The 20,931-nt window shown below is 30.5% G+C and overlaps 1 protein-coding gene across 6 annotated transcripts in view; it reads right to left on the bottom strand.

The window, feature by feature from the left end:
* Positions 1-20,931, bottom strand: part of LOC111618839 (transmembrane and coiled-coil domains protein 2-like) — a 68,895-nt gene that overhangs the window by 24,584 nt on the left and 23,380 nt on the right. For 5 of the 6 annotated variants that reach the window (XM_023360439.1, XM_023360443.1, XM_023360442.1 and 2 more), the window contains exons 3-5: positions 13,119-13,398; positions 8,885-9,104; positions 2,981-3,209 (exon numbers count right to left, since the gene is read on the bottom strand). In XM_023360439.1, the coding sequence (XP_023216207.1) occupies positions 2,981-3,209; positions 8,885-9,104; positions 13,119-13,388 (719 nt within the window). In that variant the 5' untranslated portion in view covers positions 13,389-13,398. The remainder of the gene's footprint in view (positions 1-2,980; positions 3,210-8,884; positions 9,105-13,118; positions 13,399-20,931) is intronic. The other variant, XM_023360444.1, reaches the window with a different exon arrangement.

Genomic DNA, 20,931 nt, shown 5'->3' with positions numbered 1-20,931 from the left:
TTTTCACAAAAACATCTCCAACTTTGTTAGCAACTATAGTATTACAGTGCCTACGTGTTGCATTTATGCTTTTGTTTTTTGTCATGTGCTTGAATTAATGCTATTGATTTTGAAATGTTTGTTAATGTGAATCTTTATAAAAAAAAGAGGAAACAAAGCCATACTGTATGATTAAAATAAATGACATTACTTTCTAAAAGTGATTGTCTTATTCTCTTTCTCTCTACCAAAACTAATTTTATAAAAATACTAACCTTATTTATCAATCCTTAATATTATACTGAGATGGAGAACAAAAATTTGTCCCAGATTTTGTAAAGTACACAGTTGTAAAATGGGCATTCACTATATAAAATTTTAAAAATTAATTTGACTATATAAATTTCTCTACTTCATTTTAACAATATTTCAAATTTGTATATGAATTTAAATCATTAATGATTTGTCAACTGTTTTATATTTGAAACTGTCTTTGTAAATATTGAGTTTTACCTCAATAATTTCAAAAAGACAGTTTCAAATATAAAACAAAATGCAAAACTTTAATTATATACTTTTTATTATAATAATCATTAAGATTGTGTTACATAAGAGATGGTAACTACAGTAGACCCCCCTATAACGCTTAGATACGTTCCACGCTAACCGAAAATTACGTTGTAGGAACGATTAAATACATGAGCCAATCGCAGCCCGATAGGTGGGAACTTTACGGACTAAGGCTGTTCGAAAGGTTTTCTTCTATAAAATTAACCGATTCTAGACTAATTCGACTCAACATTTCCAAAACACGTATAATTTTTTGGGAGTAATCCGTATAAACTATGCTATAAACAAAAAATTATAGGATTACTTACCGAGTGTGTACCGTTCGACTACGCCCGTTGTTCAAAGCTTGTCTTCGTCGCGGAACAGCACACGAAACGGCGGCCGCGATATCTGATAAATAATTTATCGCAGAAAGATAACTTGACCTTTGGAGACATCATTAATATAAATAATTTTTATGGCCGTTGAATAAGAAGTGTTTCTTTCACAAGAAATGTATAAAATTAGTGCTGTATTAGACTTACGGTACCTAATTTACATACTGTGCAGACGATAATAAACTCAACTTACTAGCCTAAAATCTCCGTAGCGTGTTGCCAGGCGGCAGAAAGCATATATATAATTATAATAAAGTTACAATAAATTAAGTTAATATATAATTATATATACAGTACCTAATTTATATATAATTAATATATAATTATATGTACAGTACCTAATTTATATATAATTTATATATAATACTAAACAGACGATAGCAAACTCAATTTAGCCGCTCCGTAGCGTGGCGCAGGGTCGGAGGTAAGTAGTTCGGCTGCTCATCCACTATTGGTCCAGACTCTATCAATCTTCTCGCGAAACGAAGTTATAGGAGGTACGTTATACGAAAGTTTCTACAATTTTTTCGCTACGTTATAGGAATTGTCGTTATAGGAACGTACGTTATAGGGGGGTCGACTGTACGTGTGTTTTGAAAATCATATTTGAGGAAGACACGTTGACAAAAACTGAGGATAAAAAGTAAATTTAATGTATACATATCAATTCTAATCATCCTAACAATTAACACCATCAACTTTGTTTGTAGTGGTACTATGACAGAAGCACATACTGCTACAGACTGGCAGCATATCATCTTTAGCAGTGAATCTGGTTCTGTTTGAAAGTGGAGTGCTAGTGAGTTCTGCACTCCCACCTTTACTTTTGAACAGCACACTGTCCTCACTGCTGGCATGCTGATCTGGGGAGATCTTGTTCATCATCCCTAGTAGTGGTGCAAGGGACATTGATAGTACAGCAACATGTTCAGAAAATCCTATGCCCTCATGTTACCTTTCATGGCAAGGCTGAAAACAGCCACTTTCCAGTAAGATAATGCTTGGACACACAGTTAGGTTTTCCAGAAATATCAGTCACATTGTTGCATTTTTAGTATCCAAATTTGTTGTTCATCAAGCATTTGTAGGACCAGATGGAATGCCAGCTTTGGCCATCTAAAGGCCAAAGCTAGCATGAAGAATCTGGAGCAACAGTTGTAACGTATGCATGCAAATCCTGTAGGATAGCATTAGGTGCTTGTATGCCTCTATGTCCAATTGTATCTTTGCATATATGAAAGTAAAAGAAGATTGTACAAGGTATTAAAGGTTCCTTTAAATTTTAATGTTTTCCACAAAAATTATGCCTATATTGTAACCATTTATTATCATAGTTATATTTGCACTCATATAGTTTCATTAGATTTCAATGCCTTCTTTTCTTATGTAACTTTTTATCAATAAATGTGTATACAACAATGATAGTTTAAGTACGACTTGCAAATTATATGCAGTTTTAAAATATTCAATAATGAGGCTTGCACAAGACATTTCACTATTCAAAGATTTTAAGTAAAATCCTAGATAACATTAGATGCTAATGGAAGGACAAATAGTGGTCACCATGTATGCAAGCCTCTGACAGTCATCTAACAATTCTGGAAAAAGAGAGTTCTGTAATGAGTCTTCTGCTATCCTGCTGTTCAGGTGCAATGGAGACTTTTGTGCTTGTCCATATGATAAGATGATTGTCTCTCCTGATAGGTTATCCAGAATGTGCAGAATCTGCCTGTTGTGTGCATGGCCTCACATATCCACTGTTGGACTACAACTGTAGATGTAGTCCACCTACATTTAGTAGGACTACAACTGTAATTGTTTACATACCTGTCTAAGACAAGTTGTATACTGAATTTTGCAGTAATCATCAGACAATTTTATCTAGGTGTGTAACTTTTTGTCAATGAATGTATATTCTAATAATTTTAACAATAAATATGCTTTAAATTAATAACGCTACTAATTAAAAATTAACAGAAAGTTTGGATAAAATCGATGAAAAGATATTTCAAAAAGTATTTTAACTTATATCAAAATATATTATATAAACTTACTTTAAACCTTGTCCCATATCACGCAATACTTCTCGTGGTTGCCAATGACTACTAGACAAGCCATGTGTCTCCAAATCTTTAATTCGTTTGTTATAATTTTCCAATTTTTTTTGCAACTGTGCTATAGTTTGGGCAGATTTCTGATTCTTCTTTTCAAATACACTTTTAATCCTTTGTAACTGTTGTCTGTCTGCATTTGCGGCTAGCTTTAAATATTCGTTAACATTTTCTAAAATAAGAATAATTAATACATTAAACCTTTAAGGAATGTATTAAAATGTTATACTATCAAAATAAAGAATAAAGATTTTCACAAATGTCTCATTGTCAAAAAATACATGATGATAAAATATGTAAATTTGATAATTAAGAAATAAATTAATATAAATAAATAAATATATAGATATAAATATTCATAATAAATTCGTTTATAGGGATTAATATTCAAACAATGAGAATTGTTGCCAATTTAAATGTGCTGGAGTATTCTAGTCAGATCAAATGAGACCATAGCAAACTAAGTAAAAAAATTACAGGAGAAGAAAATCCAAAATATATATAGAAACTTGTATATATAGGAAGAGTATGGGCAAAATGTGAAACAATAAGGATTCTAACTCGCTGCCTACAACAGCAATTCACAAATGAGAATCACCAATTCTTCTTTTGGGGTTCATAAACTTGTTTTTGTTATTATTATTATTTCTTTTTACACTTTCTATGTTGTGGGCATTAAGAAGGCCTTTAATTCATGTCCATCATGGATTTGGCTAGGCCCACAATGAATTTTGGTTTTGGTTTTATTGATGTACAATGTGACACATGGTGATCTGCTGAGGAAAAGTGCCTCCTAGGAGGTATTTTATGGGAAACTAGCCTCTATTTATTTGTTACCAATGTAAAGAAAACCCAGAAAACTCCACATGACCATCCCATTGCAAGACAAACCTGTGACCAACTACCAACGTTCAGTGGTTTTATTCACTCTGCCACTGGTGGGCACACACAATGGACAGCTGGGTGATGAGAAATGGGGCCAGACCACTAGGTCCTGAATATGTTGACTAATTCCAGTTTAAAAATCTTTAGAAGTTTTGTTAAAGATTCCTAATAAAAAAGCTGGCAAGGACTCTTGCTCAACTTTCCTGGCACTCAAATAAGAGATTAATTAAAAAAGACCAACAATTTTCAATTATACTTGGATATGTTAGGCTCAAAGACCGAAATCGCTCATTGAGCAAAAAAAAATGCCCATGTGTTGTGGTCGTTTCAAAACAGACATGAAGCAAAATTCGCATTGTGGCAGTTGTAAAAATGGCCACAATGCATTCTGGCTAACTCAAAACGACCACAAAGTGAAATTTGCATCGTGGCTTTCATGATATTTGACCACTACACGTTGTGGTGAATAAGAAAAGCCATAACGCGTTCTGAACCACGATATAGGATCATACAACGCACAGTGGTTTGTAACTTTAAAATATGGATTCTAGTCTCAAAACATTTTTATTCACAATTTTTAATGCCGAACAACATTAGTTCTATAAGTTTTCCTAGAAATTTAATTTTCATACTTAAAAAAATTCCAAAGAAATAAAATATATGGAGAAAAATACACATTTGCTTCTTTTGTTTTGCTAAAAAGTGCTAAAGATCTAACTACATATAATTGTAGGTGCTTGATACACGATAAAATAAAAATCAGCTGCTAAAGTTAAAAACCACTGTGCGATGGATTTATTATGGTTAAAAGCCACCACACGTTCTGGATATTAACTAATAACGAGGTGATAAGAAAATAAAACTTTCTTTTTCATTATGATCTATTTATCTTCAATCATCTTATATATGCAGGTAACAAAATTATTCATCATATACAGAAATTTAATTTGGTTACTTTACAACAACATTTAATTATTCATGCATTTTATGTTCTTTGAGCAACATTTGCATTTTTATCAAATACAGTATCTTTTACAGTGACACATTATAAACCCTTGCTTACTTCCAGATGTTAACATGAATGCTGAGCAAAGTGTTAATAAAGTTGAGGGTACGTCCTGAATGTTAATAAAGTTATTGTAGAAATTGTAAATTCATTACGAGCATAAAGTCGATCAAGAAGACTTTCCTTGTTTCCTAACTGACAGAGACCTGATGGATTAATGCTCATAACAACAGCTAAAACATTTCTGGGAGCTGCACGTCCCCTATTAACATTAGGCACCCTAACTAAAACAATCGAACCAATTTCAACTGCAGAAAATTACCCTAAATTGAGAAAACTCTCCGAGCTCAAGCTCTAATAAAAAAAAAAAAATAAGACAACGATTCTATTACACAGATCCCTGTACTATTATTGTGAAATAATCAGAACAATTCTTAATTCATTATTTTTGAAAATTTTAATAACTAAAATGTCTTAGGATTTTTAAGCTTTATCAGAGGTATTAATTTCCATCTGATATGGAGAGTGCCAATGGCTCAATGACATGAAGGTTGAGAAAAGCGAAATCCTACTTGGGTGTAATATACAGTAATATCTCGGTTTCACTGACTTCCAGTTATCGTTGGTTTCGGATTTCGCCAATTGTTTTCGGACGAATTACCGATGAAAACCGAAGTATCACTGTACAGTGTACACCCAAGTACCTAGCATAAATTTGATTTATTTCTTTAGCTTCTGTTGTCCTATCCTAAAACCCTCCAGTTATAGGGAAAAACTGAATGGTTTTAGGCTAAAACTTTTTCCAGCAAAACTTGTGGAGCGATGAGTAATAGCATCAGAACACAGGATAGTTTTACCCTAGATTTACCCTAAATATAAGACTATCTGAAACATTACTCTGAGAGGTTGAAATTTCTCTAGAAAAGGATAATTATCTTAGAAACAGTAGCACTGGTAAAAAATGAACACGATACAATCTCTGCAAGTATTTGCAATACACCCGTTGACAAGTTACAACCTATTCTTCGTATTGTGGTTGCATCAGCTAACGTTCAGAATGCGTTATGGCTTTTCTTAATCACCACAATGCGTAGTGGTCAAATATCATGAAAGCCATGACGCAAATTTCACTTTGTGGTCTTTTTTTTGCTCAATGAGCAATTTCGGTCTTTGAGCCTAACAGATATATAAAATTTAAGCAATAACAAAAGCTTTAAAAAAAGTAATTTTGTTGAATTATGATAAAAACAGAAAACAATGTTGCTTTTCAGTTTAAATATGAAAAAATTTCTGTTATCACAGTATATTATATATTACATAGTATATATTAATTATGGGTAATTGCATAATTGCATGAAATATAAACTTCACTCCTGTGCATCTGTTATTCAATTTAAGCACAGACAGCAATCTTGTGATGGCATTTTAACATCTTAGCCTCCCAGTGATAATGCCATATAACGTTTCCAAAAATATATAATTAAATGAGGGAAATTGGCCAACAAAAAAGCACAGAAAAGAAACAAAAAAGAATGTAATTAAAATAAGTTTTAACAAATTTTCTTAAAGATTATAAAACATTGCTCAATGGGAAAAATTATGATTAATATTGATTTGCATGATTTTAGCTTGCATGTACATTTTTATGGTATCACATTGCCATGCAAAGTGAGGATTGTCTTTACAGTAATATCTCAGTTTTCATCGATAATCTGTCCAAAAACAATTGGCAAAATACAAAACCGACAAAAACTGAGGCAATTACTTCTATATAAATCTATGTAAATCCAATTAATTCATTCTAGACACTCAAAAATACATACCATAAACACATTTTATAGAGAATAAATATAGTGTTTAATACTAAACACAATAAGAAATTAATTTAAAATGAATATAAAAGACTAATGTAAAGAATAAATGAATATTTAACATGGAATTTTCCATGATGGAACTAAAAGGAAAGGAAAGCAATGAAATTGGGCATGTTCAAAATCTCAGCATTAATCCAGTGAGATGCTGCTAGAAGTGATGCAACTGCTGGCGTTTTCTAGAGAACACAAACGCTGACTGCTTGGAATTTTGGGAGAGAAAAACAATAAAAATGGCAAAAGATGTGGACTTCCATGTTACATTAAATTTATTTTTGAACTTATTTAATGAAAACAGCTTAATGAAAAATAAAAATTTCGAAAAGAGAAATAGGGATGAAGAATTTTTAATTATTTAAAACTCTTGCAGAAATTTAAATCAATCCTAAAATTACACTTTAACAACTGAAAAAAATTATGTGGTGTCTTATGTAAATATAATAGTACAGTGGTGCCTCGTATAATATACTTAATCCATTCCAGGTGCACGTCTGTTAAGTGAAAAGTCCAGTATACGAAATGCATTTTCCCATAGAAATACATGTTAAAACATATAATTCATAAAATAACCATACTGTATCATAAAAAAAATGATAATTGAGCAGTCACCAATTATGCTGGGTAGTCAGATGTTGTGAGGAGGAGGTGGAGAAACACTTTCTTCACTCATTCATACAGATACAGACTTTTTACACATTGCAGCAGGTCTCTTTTTATTGTTTTTTAATCGGATTCAAGAGAGGCTACTGGAGCTTGCAGGGTCAACTCCTCTTGTTCCATCCTTTGTTTTTTGGCAACTGACTTATTGAAAAACATGTCCAAGGTGGTCTGTTTCTCTCTCTTCAACACCTGTCACAAATGACAGGCAAGGGTGTCATTATAGAGACCATTGATCCTGCTGGCCTCAGCTATGTTTGGATAATGAGTGTTAGTATACTCCTGAACCTCTCCCCATTTGACAAGAAAGTTTTTGTCAACTTTCACTCCTTCTGATTTCTTGCTTTGTTTCAATTGAAATCACCTTTCTGTTTTTTAGAAACCATGATTTGCACAACACTTGAATAAATGTAAATACCTTGCACTGAGGTGATGTACGTAATAAGCAAGGGAGCAAGCCGAATCCCAACAGGAGCTCTGTACTTCAGATATAATAATAATATATTCTAATAATACTAATCTATATTTATAAAAATGAAACGGACTGGATTTGAATTGACCCAACAGCTAAGAAAAGACAGTGATTATGTGAGATGAGTCTCCAAGGAACTTCTCCTGTTTTAGCGTGTACCCTTCCCCATATTTTTAATTGTATACTGACGGTAGGATAATCTTGTAAATAATTTCGCAGATAATAATATAATTATTGTGAAAACAAAAGGAATGATTGTCATGGAAAATTAGAATAATGTAATATTTGAACAGCCTATGAACATTGTACAAGAATCAAATTTTATGTTAACTTAACTTCACATTGAGAAAATAAAACTTACACCAGCAACAAGTTGCTCAACTTTCCCAGCAACATTTAAAATTTTGGTGGCACCATCTCTTACCATACTTTATTTTAAAAACTTTTTATATTTTTAGCTATTATAAAATGGCAAAAACCTTAACTTTGAGGGTAGGGATGGATTTTATAAAAAATTGTAAATGCTAATAACAAGTAAAATCTTCATTAAGTCTAATCCTACTAGAGATACACACGACCCCCTTTATCTCCCCACCCTGTTAATCTTCGACTACCAAAATTTAATAGCATCAATCTCCCTAATAAACAAACCTCCCTACAAAACTTCAAAAATTTTTGACAAAAAGCACAGGAGTTATTAAGCTTCAAAGAGGGTGGATGAACAAAATTGCACCCCACACACACAAAAACATCCATACATACAGAAATAACCCCCGAATTTTTTTGCATTTCTTGACATTTCAAGGTGTCCTAAGTCCAAAAATTTTAAAGTCTTAAGGGATCATTTTTTGAGTGATTGCCATATTTTCCCTCTGTTATATATAACAGCCGGAAAAGTAACAATTAATATCTATGTTTTGAAAAATAAACACTGTAAAAAGTTATAATTTTCTTACCATCTCTGGTTGTTTGTTCATCTTTGATAAGCTCTCTGGTACGGATAATCTTTTGTTGGACGTGTTCAATAGCAGCACGAGTGCGATGAATATCAGGAGTATGACTTTGTCCATCGGTTTCGTCACCTTGCATTTGCGGACTACCGCCATACGACACACTTGTTACATTTAAAGTGTCCATACTGCCATTCGACAGCACATTAGAAGGTGCAAGTGGCTCCTTTAAAATATATTTAACTCGTTAGAAAATAAATATATTGTTAGTAATGATTATTTTATTTATTATAATTGTCAGATCTGTTAAATTTTAATCTTTACGCTATGTAATTTTAAAATATTTTCTTAATTGTATAGTTTTAATTTAGTTTTATATAAGCAAAGGTATAAATGCAAAGATATTAAACAAAATTATTACTTAATTTTAAATATTATTATTTAAAAATACTATATTCTTGTTTATTTGAAAGTAAAAGGTCTGACATATTTCTGACTTTGTAACCTAAGAATGTTTAGAGTATTAGATTCATAAATTAAGTTATAAAAAAATATTTGATAGATTTCAAAATTTTGTATATGTTGCGTGAAAGTGTGGTCCTAAAGCTGTTATGAGGATCACAAATTATGAATCTCGGAAAAATTATCGTCAAATAAATAACAGATTTCCTGTTAAAATATTTTTGTTATAATCACAATTTCTTCTTTTTACTTATATAGAACTCATTCTTTTTTTTTTGTAATAAAGATTAAAAGTTTAAATATACATAGTACTAGAACACTCCGAAGAAAATCATAAACAACATTATCAAACACCACTCTAACTCGTCCACAGAGAAGATGACTCTTCCTCCCAGAAATAGGGAGGACAAGGCCTCAGCAATATTTTAAATATGCAAATACAAACAAATACAGATACCTACAAAAATGTTACAATTATACAAAACTGTAATCCTTGCAGAAAAAACAGAATGCCATTACACTTACACAACACCAACCTGGATTTCACACAGTCTTGAAACATTAGGGTTTCACAACTACATCACACTATAGAAAGCTGCCATAAAAACACATCACAATCAAGAAATTCTTAAACACAGATACATACATGAACAGCACATAAAAACATATTATTAGATTGTTCTGCTTTGACCTTGGTCCAGCATCACGCATGTAAACTTAGTAGGATACACTCCACCAAGATACAATATTAGATTATATCATAAATTCCGTCCGACATACTGTAAACGCCAGTGAAAAATAAACCCTTCAGAACAGTACAAGAATTTCTACAAGAAATAGACAAATCCATTCAACCGCATTTGAAACAGTTGGGAAAAGTGCTGAAATTGGGAAAATGGGTGCCGTATGACCTATCACCAGCACAAGTTGAACATCACATTAATGTATGAATTTCATTGCACTCTTGTTATCTCCGAGTTCCGTTTTTTGGATCAAATCATTACTGGAGATAAAAAATGGATACAATACAAGAATATTAAACATTGTCATCAGTAGATCAGTCTTGGAGATAAAGCAACATCTCAGCTGAAAGCTAGTCTTCATTCAATGAAGACATTCCTCGGTATTTGGTGAGATATCCAAGGTATGATACATTTTAAACTGCTGAAAAGGAATGAAACCATTACAAAGTTTAATGTCAAAAATTGGACTGTTTGATGAAAGACCCAAGAGAAAAATGTCCAGCACTGATCAATAGGTAACATGTTCTATTCCATCAAGATAATGCCCATCCACACAGAGTTCTAAAAAAATTAGAGAAATTTAACTGGGAAAAAAATGATACATTCCGAATTCCTCAAACCTTGCTATTTCAGATTAAACTTATTTCGAAAGTTGCAAAATTATCTTGAAGGAGAAAACTTTAATTCTCAGTAAGATCTCAAAAATGCAGTGTTGGCATGTTTGATTCGGAACCAAGAAAATTTTCCCAACAAGGTATTAAAAAGTTGCCTGTAAGGTGGAATGAGGTTATATCTAATAAGGGATATTATATTGATGATTGAAAAATAAACTTTTTGTATAAAAAAAATTTAATGAAATTTTCAAATTTTCAAGTGCCGAGCTGCAATTTTTAATCATATTTTAATTTTTAAAAAATCACTTGACTTCTGGTCCAGACTGGAAGTTCATATAGAGTTAATCAGGGACTCTGGCCTCTAAGCTTTCCTAACCTTGTCTTGAAAATTGCAGTCCTACAGTTGTATTTACCATTTTGTAATTATTACTATTATACAAATAAATTTACTTGAAAATTGTTTAATAAAAACTGGAGTCGTGAACCTGAAGAGGGATTGGAAAATAATTAACAATCTGAAATGCATAGTTAAATTAGGCAAATAAAGTGAATTGTTTTAATCTTGCTCTGTTTATTATGGATATTTAAGCAAGACGTCATAAAGATCGTTAGTCTTGCTATTGGAATAAGAAACCTTTACATAAATTTATTTGAAATTTGCCAAAATATGAGACAAAATTTATTTAATTTATATATCTTGGCTTAAAAATCTCTCTAAATCTTAAACGTATAGAAAAATAACAGATAAACAGTTTTAATAGTCTGCTGGTAATTATAACTGATTATGGCTTATTAATTATGCAAAACATTAATTTACATTTAAAAAATTACCTGCCGAATTAATGTAATAATAATAATGTGTTTCTTTATTATTATTTTTTCAACTGAATTCAATTAGACTTAAAAAATATATGTATTAAATTTCCTAACTTATACAAATGTAAAAAGTATTTATAATCAAAGTTCTCAATCATTATTTATTTTGAAATGAAGTAATATAAGAAGTAGGTTAAAAACTACAGCCAACATAGAAAATTATATTATTAATTAAGGTAGATACAATTAAGTTTTTTATTTGTAAAATTAATTCAATATTTCTTTTTATTTTAAATTATTACTCATAATATAATATAGTAAAACAGTATATCTATCAACAACATTAGTAATAAGAAGGAAACATATTTGATCTAATGTTATATTGACATAGCAAAATAATAATAAATAAGAATGATAACTACTACTTCAAATGCACTATCTTCACTTTTAACAAGAATAAGATAACAACAAATTTCTGATAATAATTTAAATTTAATACAAAATTTGATAACAAAAGTTTAATTACTGATAAGAGTCTTTACCTTTAAAATTCACTTCAAAAATCGAACGTAATGATAGACAATGTCTTTGTAACGCTGATTTGTATGAAGAACCTTTTAGACTTTAAAATTTACAATACTGTGTTTACTTTAACAGAAAAATATTAAGTAATTTGTTATCAAGTTTAATATACAAAATTTCATACTAGAAATTCTTAAAAAGTATCCAATTTTGTGTGTCTAAATCCATGAAACATGAAGATAGTTTTTTTTCAAAAGCATTAATTTAAATGTCATTTTATTGTATGTACATTCTGTGAAACCATTTTTTAATGAAAGTATGTTAATTCTCCAAAAGAAAATCGTTAATAAAATTCAAAGGCATGCTTGTTAACATAGTATTTATGATAAAAAAAATTTTAAGTTAATTATTTTGAATCAAAATTACTCGATAAAGATAAAAATTTGAAACTTTAATTAATTTAAAATCAATTAATACTCACTCGATATTTATACAAGAATAACAGTAATTAATTTTTAAAATTTACATAAAAATAATTACAACAATTTCAAATTTTTATTGAAAAAAACAACCTGATAAGAAATCTGATATGCATGTTTTTAAATTTATTCGGATAAAAGAAAACGACACCTGACTAAAAAAAATCTGATTAAAAATATTTACTAAAAAATATTTCTGATAAAATATTTTTTTAGATTAAAAAAAAGTTAAGTTAAAATTTCTTAACTAGCAGTTTAACTAAACTTCTACAATTAAAAATATAAAACTAAATGCTATTTTTATTCACTTGATTTGGGGCCAACTAATCCATTGTTTCAAATAGTAAATCATTTGATAGTTAACATACTATAGGACATTTTGTTAAGGAAAAATTGTGCAATGATTCATTACATAATATCATTTTTTCAATAAATTATAATGAGTTAGAGTTTTTAAAGTATGAGCTAGTAGAGTTAAAATGATATATATATATATATGTTTTTCATTCCAAAATACAAAGTATGAAATATGTTTCATGTAAAATATTTTTACTATAAATAGTTTATTATTAAATATCTAAATTAATGTTGAAACAACACTTACTGTATCTCCCATATCTTCTGCAGTTGGCTCATCACAAGAAACAAATGAACTCACTCCGGCAGTTCGGCTAGGGGTAACACTAATAGAGGTTGTAGGAGTTGATGTTAAATTAGAAATTGAAGGAACAGTTATTGTTTGATGAGTATCACCTTGAACTGAAAATAACGAAGAGCTAGAAGTATGTAAAGTTAAGTGCTTTGGTGTGTTATTACCATCACTGGAGATACCAACTTTTCGATGTACATGTGGACTCTTCTTGCGTTTCATCATGAGGAACAATCTATTAAAAATATGAAGTAAAAATTTAGAATGATAAAATATTAGAAAATTATAATGTCTCTAATTTTTGATTAACCAAAGCTACTTTAAAACAAATACTTTAAATGAAATTACACATATTATACAACTTTATACAAATTAAACAGCTTTCAGATCAATTATTAACCCATAATATTTGTGTACTTTCTAACCAGTATTTTCAACATTTTTTATCTCACGGCACATTTGAACCTATAATTAAATTTCCAGAGCACAAATTTATTTAATAGAAAAAATCACGTGATTTAAAGTTGTGTTTGTAAACATTCTATTGCCATATTACTTGCCACTTAACTCAATTATTTTTGTCTACATTTTTTGTGAATTAAATAAAACAACAGTATTGCTGTTCCTTAAAATAGCAGCAGGTTATAACAATAGTAATTTTAATTAATAATTTTCATTTACATAAGAAAAGCAATTAATATTAAGTCCTAATTTACATTTAAAAGCGGCATGATAATTGCCTTTAGAAACCTGCCCAATGTCACGCTATTTCTAAGTTAAAATAATTTGAACTAAACATGGACAATTATAGATACATTTTTGATTAAAGAAAATTCATTTTAAATGAAATAACCCGGTGTTATGCATGTATATTTTTGCTTATGAATATATATTTTTTACTACATTATGTATACGTTTATTTATTATAATAAGGAAGAACTCGTATAATCAATTTAGAGGTTTTAATTTTGACATGTACGCTTATTGTTCTTTGGGCTTCTTTCGAAAATAATTTATTTAATTATAATAAATCCCTAACCTGTATGACTTAAACCTTGGAAATCTATTAAGAAAGCCATTATAAAGACTAATACACACAGGTGGCAAAATTAAAGCAACGGAGTTAACAACTGAGCCAATCAATCATCTTTTATGACCTTGACAATCAAGAGAACTGATTTGGCCTATCATTGGGATTATTGCAAACATCAATGATAAACCAAACTAATGTCTTTATAATTTTAATTTTATCACCTGTGTGCACAGCCTTCAAATCAAACTAATTTCTCACTGGTTTGTCCTGTCAGTGTCATAAACTAAGGCTCCATTCCTAGAAATAAATTTTGAACTATATTACACCATATCAAAATAATCAATAAAAAGAAACAGTAACCTACTGGAGATTTATTTAAGAAGGTTCTCCAAGAAGTTTTTGAACTATATTTAAGCCAAATTAACTTCCAAATTATTAGGCTATAACATGGCTATGTAATTAATTAAATACTAAATAATTTGTCTTAGAAGCAGGCAGTTATGCTGTCATCTTGTGCAAATTTAATAACTAGTATTTAAGTAATTACTTAACCATATTATAACAAATAATTTGGCAGTTTGTTTGGTTTTAACTATAAATCAGGTTTTTGAGTTGATACGTATAGTACACAAAGCATGTATGAAAACTAAAGATGCATTGCATATAGGCAGAAAGCTAATGCTTTAGTGCATATGTTGACAACAGTCGATTTCACTCTGAACCTTTTGCAATCTTTTTTTGCAATCATTCATTATTGATACACTGAGTCTGGTTCTAGTAGCATGTGTTTACAATGGCTGTGTCAATTCAGAATCCCACCAAATGAGAAGTGCACTCTGTTATAAACTTTCTCAATGCAAAAGGTGTGTGTACCCAACAAATATTCACAAACAAATTGTTTCTGTTTATGAGAACATCATAAATCGATAAAATGTAAAAAAGTGGTATTAAGCATTCTCTGGAGGCAGGACCTATGTTCCTGACAAATACAGGGGTGGTAGGCTGTCTGCAATTCATGCAAATTGGTGTTTCACAATAAGAGAATTGCATGAAATCATTTTGGAAATGTCTAAGTCACGCTTCATAAAGCTATGACTGTAACATTAGGGTAAAAAAATTGTGTGCACTGGGTACCCAAAATTTTAACGGATGAACACAAAAATCAAACGAATTGGTTTTGCACTAAACTTCCTCACATGCTACATGGATGCAGATGAGTTTCTTGAACACACTGATGGTGATGAAACTTGGATTTACCACCATACTCCTAAATCCAAGCAACAATTGCTGCAATGGTGCCATACACATTCCCCAAAACCTACAAAATTCAAAACTTCAATTTCAGCAAAAAGAAATCATGGCTTCTGTTTTCTAGGACATAGAAAACATTCTTCTGATTGACTTCATGCCTCCCAGCACCACAATTAATGCTGCTGCATATTGCCAAACTTTTCAATGCCTTCAACAAGCCATTCAAAACAAACATAGAGGAATGTTGACAACTGGTGGTCTGCTTCATGACAATGCTCGAGCCAAGATAGCAATTATCAGCAAAATGCTTCTTGAATGATTCAAGTGGAAAGTTTTCAACCATCCACCATACAGCCCAGACATTGCTCCCAGTGACTTCCACTTGTTTATTTATCTAAAGAAGCATCTTGCAGGACAACACATCCATGACGTTGATGAGATCGAAAATGAAGTTGAAATGCAATTCTGACAACAGTAGAACCGCATTTCATAGTAGGGCCGAATTCTATGACCGGGATACAGAAGCTAGTACCCAGACTTAACAAGTATTTGGAGAATAGTGGCAACTATGTAGAAAAATAATGCATTTAGTTGTAGTGAATGTTTAGTCAAATAAAAATGTTTTGAATGAATACTAGACATTGTATCTTTACAGACATGACACATTTATATAGACACCATGCTGAGTGAAAAGAATAGCTTGCTACATGATTTTGACGAAGGCTGTGGGCACTTAAGTTATCTCAAATCAGCATCGTGACTAACTTGTATGGTTATATCTAAATTAATAGTTCTGGAAGAGAAATTTGCTTTGAAGTCCAGGAAGTGTAACTGGCAATGCATCTGCACAGTAAGGGTTCAAGGTCCACCCTGGACCAATTCTTTTCTTCCATAAAATTCTAAATTTAATTTAATTTATTATAATTATTAAATCTAGCACAAGATGACAGCATAACTGCCTACTTCTAAGACAAATTATTTAGTATTTAATTAATTACATAGGCATATTATAACCCAATAATTCAGTAGTTCATTTGGCTTTAACTATAAATCAGGTTTTTGAGCTGATGTTTACATATAAATTATAAAATGTAAACAGTTATAAAAGTAAGAATTTCTCTTCACTATCATCATGTAGTTTCCTAGAATTTGTCCTGTAAAATTCTAAGCTCAGAGTTATAAACTGAACTCTGATTTCTCTTAGACTAAATTATAAATTGGCATTTTAATTTTGAAAATACAGTTTAAACTGCCATTCAAAGAGGACCAATAAAAAACAAATACAGCACTTAAAACATGAATTTTATAAATTGTAACAGAAAAATTACACCAAGAGAAGAATTGCGGATTGCATGTTACTAGATTTAGCAATAGTTGTTGAGATAAACGAATTCTTAAATTTAGTACATAAATTTATTTTCTAAAAAAATTTTTTATATAAATTAATATACATCTATTTGGTACGTTATACATCAAGTTTTGTTAAATAATTGTTATTAATTAAATAAAAACTGTTGTTAAAATGACAAATTATTTTATTTTATAAAGCAGCCCAATATATTCAATCTTAATCATTTGTTTTAATCAATCATTCACTTTTAACCAAACATATCAACCAACCAAATAACTAAATAAATAGATTATTAACAGTCTCTTAACAGTGCTATTTGTCTAAAGGTAGGTAATTAGGCTGTCATTGCATGATGATAACTTAATATTAATTTACAAGTATCTGGAAAGTGACCTATATAGTTACATGATTGAGTAATATTACACCTGTATATGATTATGATTAGAGTATTCCTATTCGGTATTGTCTGGAGAAATATGTAGCAGTCCAAACACAACCAAATTTTTGTTTGCTGATGTTTCAAGACATGTAGAAGAGATTTCTGCAGGAAAAAATTTAGTTCCAAAACTCACTACTATAAAACTTTTCATGCTGCAAGAAAAAAAAATACATTATATGCATAAAGAACACACATTACGGATGATTTCTAAGATTTTTTGTTATTTGCAGCATCACAAGTTCTTAAAATAATCAAACACCTTAGTATTTCCAGCAACGAAGTATTTAATAAAATAAAAATGTTTTCAACTATATTTAATAGTTTTCTTCAGTTAATCCATTTTAAAACGAAAACGAACGTAAAATAGAACGCAAGCCATACAGCGGTTTAAAAAATTGAAATTAATTACAACAAAATAAAATAAAACGTAAAAAAGAAAATTAAATTACAAATAAAATATTAAGATTCCTACAACCAAAAACTGCAAGAATACATCAGAGACACTGAATGCCAACCTGCTCCTAACAAATACAGTGAGTGATACCTCAGGTTACGAACGCCCCAGCATACGAAATTTTCAGGATACGACATGAAATTCAAACATATTTTTGCTCCACGATACGAACAAAAACTCACCATACGACGTTACATTAGTTCGCATTTTTCATTTGTTTTTCTTACTACAGTTATTTTTTTTAATGTATTACTTGGCTTTAATTTGAGTATGTTTTTCGCGTTGGAACGAATTATTTGGTTTTACATGTAATCGTATGGGAAAAGATGATCCACCTTACGACATTTTCATGATACGATCTCAGTTTCGGAACGGATTAATTTCGTATCCTGAGGTACCACTGTATTTAGAATCACTACAACAAAGAGTTAAAAAATTCTCTTCAACCCCTTTAGCTCACTATTTACAAATGCATAACTCTGTAGTACAAGCACCAAGAATGCCGAGAATCTTTGCCTTTGGCAAAACTCATAAGCCTGACTGCCTTATACGTCCTGTTATAGAGAAATGCGAATCCCCTACTTTTGCAATTGAGAAACAACTAGTTAAATTTATTCGACCAAGGATTCAAGATTACCCATATGCTATTAATAACTCTGTTCAACTAGTGGACAAGCTCAGAAACATTAACCTTGAAGATAACGAAGTTATGACCGTGATGGATTTTAAATCTTTATTTCCATCTATAAAATTACCGCCTTGCTTTTGCGAGCTAAGAGACTTCCTTCTTACTAACATTAATAATGCAACAAAGTATCACCAACACATTTTAGAGCTTGCACACCTAATTTGTTATACTTCGTTTTTTGTATTTGAAGGGAACACATATTTACAAGAAAGAGGAGTTTCAATGGGGAGTCCGATATCTCCGTTATTATGTGAACTAGTATTAAGATGATTAGAAAGTAATGTACTGCCTGGCTTTATAAATGACATACTTGTATATGCAAGATACGTTGATGATGTTTTCATCATCTGGAGGAATAGTAATAACGCTCAATATTTCCTTAACAAAATGAATAACAACCCATATGGTGTGACTTTATCATTAGAACAGAAAAGTGACATTAACATAAATTTTCTGGATCTGTCCATAACTTGTAAATATGGGGAAATATGGACAGATATTTATCGAAAGCCTAGCTATCTACCTATTATTATACCGAAGAATTCCTTTGATCCTCAGAATTTTAAGAATGCAGCCTTTCGATCATGGATAAAGCGGGCCTATACCCACTGTACGAGTATGGTTGACACACAGAGAATTAAATTACATACATACAATAACTGTACAACAGGGATATCGTATAAGTGAAATTAATACTCTTATTGATAAATTTTGTAATCAAACAAATAAGCAACCTACAACTAAGAACCAAGGACGAAGAGTAGTTCTCAACTATATACCTTTCCTACAATCAATAATTAAAAAAGTATCTCACAAGAATAATTTAAGAGTTATTTATCGTCGTAATCCGACGATATATAGAATTTTACAAAATGATAAGAAGAAAGGAAACCGTAACAATAGTACAGGAGTTTATTCTATTCCTTTAAGTGACTGCCGTTTTAACTCAGATCTTGTTTACGTTGGTGCCACTATGAGACTTTTAAAACAGAGGATTAAAGAACATAAGTATTCTATTACTAAAAACGTGGACAACACCATCCTTGCAGCCTTCGCTAAACATCAAGATATTAATGTACATTGGGACAAAGCATCCATAATTAGGACAGCCACCAACAAACAAGTCCTTAAACATATTGAAAAACTTGAAATTTATAAGTCGCATATTAACAAAGGATGCATCAACCATAGAGACGCAGAAAGTCTATCCTGCGCATGGAAATCTTTTTACCATGATGATTAATTTTTTAAATTCTTTACCATGATTAATTTCTTAATATTTTATTTGTAATTTAATTTTGTTTTTTACGTTTTATTTTATTTTCTTGTAATTAATTTCAATTTTTTAAACCGTTGTATGGCTTGCATTCTATTTTACGTTCGTTTTCGTTTTTAAAGTGGATTAACTGAAGAAGACTATTAAATATAGTCGAAAACGTTTTTATTTTATTAAATACTTCGTTGCTGGAAATACTAAGGTGTTCGATTATTTTAAGTATTTACATTCCAGTAAGTTATTTTATTTTATTGTATTTTATTACCACAAGTTCTTGTCTTTAGTGGTGATATTTAGAATTAAATTTTTTCCAACATAGAAGGCTCTTTCCCTTGTCTCGAAACATCATCACACAAAATTTGATTGCGCTTGGACTACTAAATATTTCTCCAGACAGTACTGAATAAGGATATTCAAATTATGATCACCCTCTATTCCTGGAAGTGAAAATCAGTTGGAGGTCCATGCAATTGGTATTGCATCTGCACAATATATCATATTTCCTTGATTAAATTTTGATTAAATCACCTGGAGTTTATTTGAAGAACCAAGGTTTTTTCAAGACCAGGGTTTACCACCTTGAAACAGGAGATATGAGGATAAAATTAAAATAAATACCTTAATTATTTATAGCTTTTCCAAACTATCAAACCAATTGTTGGGTGTATGTATGGATTACAGCTACAACATTTGAAATAATTACAATTTTCATAGTTAACCCAATTAAGCATCTGCAATTTGGATATTACATTGTCATTTGTGTCTGTTTCAATGTCACTGTAGAAATCAAGAATTTTGTTACCATCTGGTTCAATCTCTCATCATCTCTTCCAAAAGAGATTGAACCAGAGTTTTCCTAAATACTCTTCAGCTGATAAAAAACTCTTAACTTCATCATGACTTTCTCCACACTCAATACTGAACAATATTTATAATTTTATTTCAAAAAAATGTTTCTATAAACTTTCAAATAGAAAATGTTATCCGATTCTAGACAATTTAAAGAGGTAGAATTTTAAACTCTACCTGCCACTATAAACTGCATTACCGTATACAGTGTAATACTTCAACACGTTTCCCCTGTACTTCAACCCAGGGTTCATTCTTAACAGTGTTCCTACGGTTTATTCAAAGACCACAGTTTAATTAGAAAAATACGGTGAGTGAAAAATGCAAATTTAAGTCCCATCCCAAAGCAATTTTTTCTTTCAGAAACTTCTAAATTAATTTAGTTAAATTAGTATTAAATATAAACGATTAACATTATCATGAGATG

This window comes from Centruroides sculpturatus, unplaced genomic scaffold (assembly GCF_000671375.1).
Source record: "Centruroides sculpturatus isolate CEXI.00-Female unplaced genomic scaffold, Cexi_2.0 scaffold13, whole genome shotgun sequence".
NCBI classification, from domain to species: domain Eukaryota; kingdom Metazoa; phylum Arthropoda; class Arachnida; order Scorpiones; family Buthidae; genus Centruroides; species Centruroides sculpturatus.
Note: the sequence above shows the minus strand (reverse complement) of the source record. Positions and strands in the feature narration are given on the sequence as shown.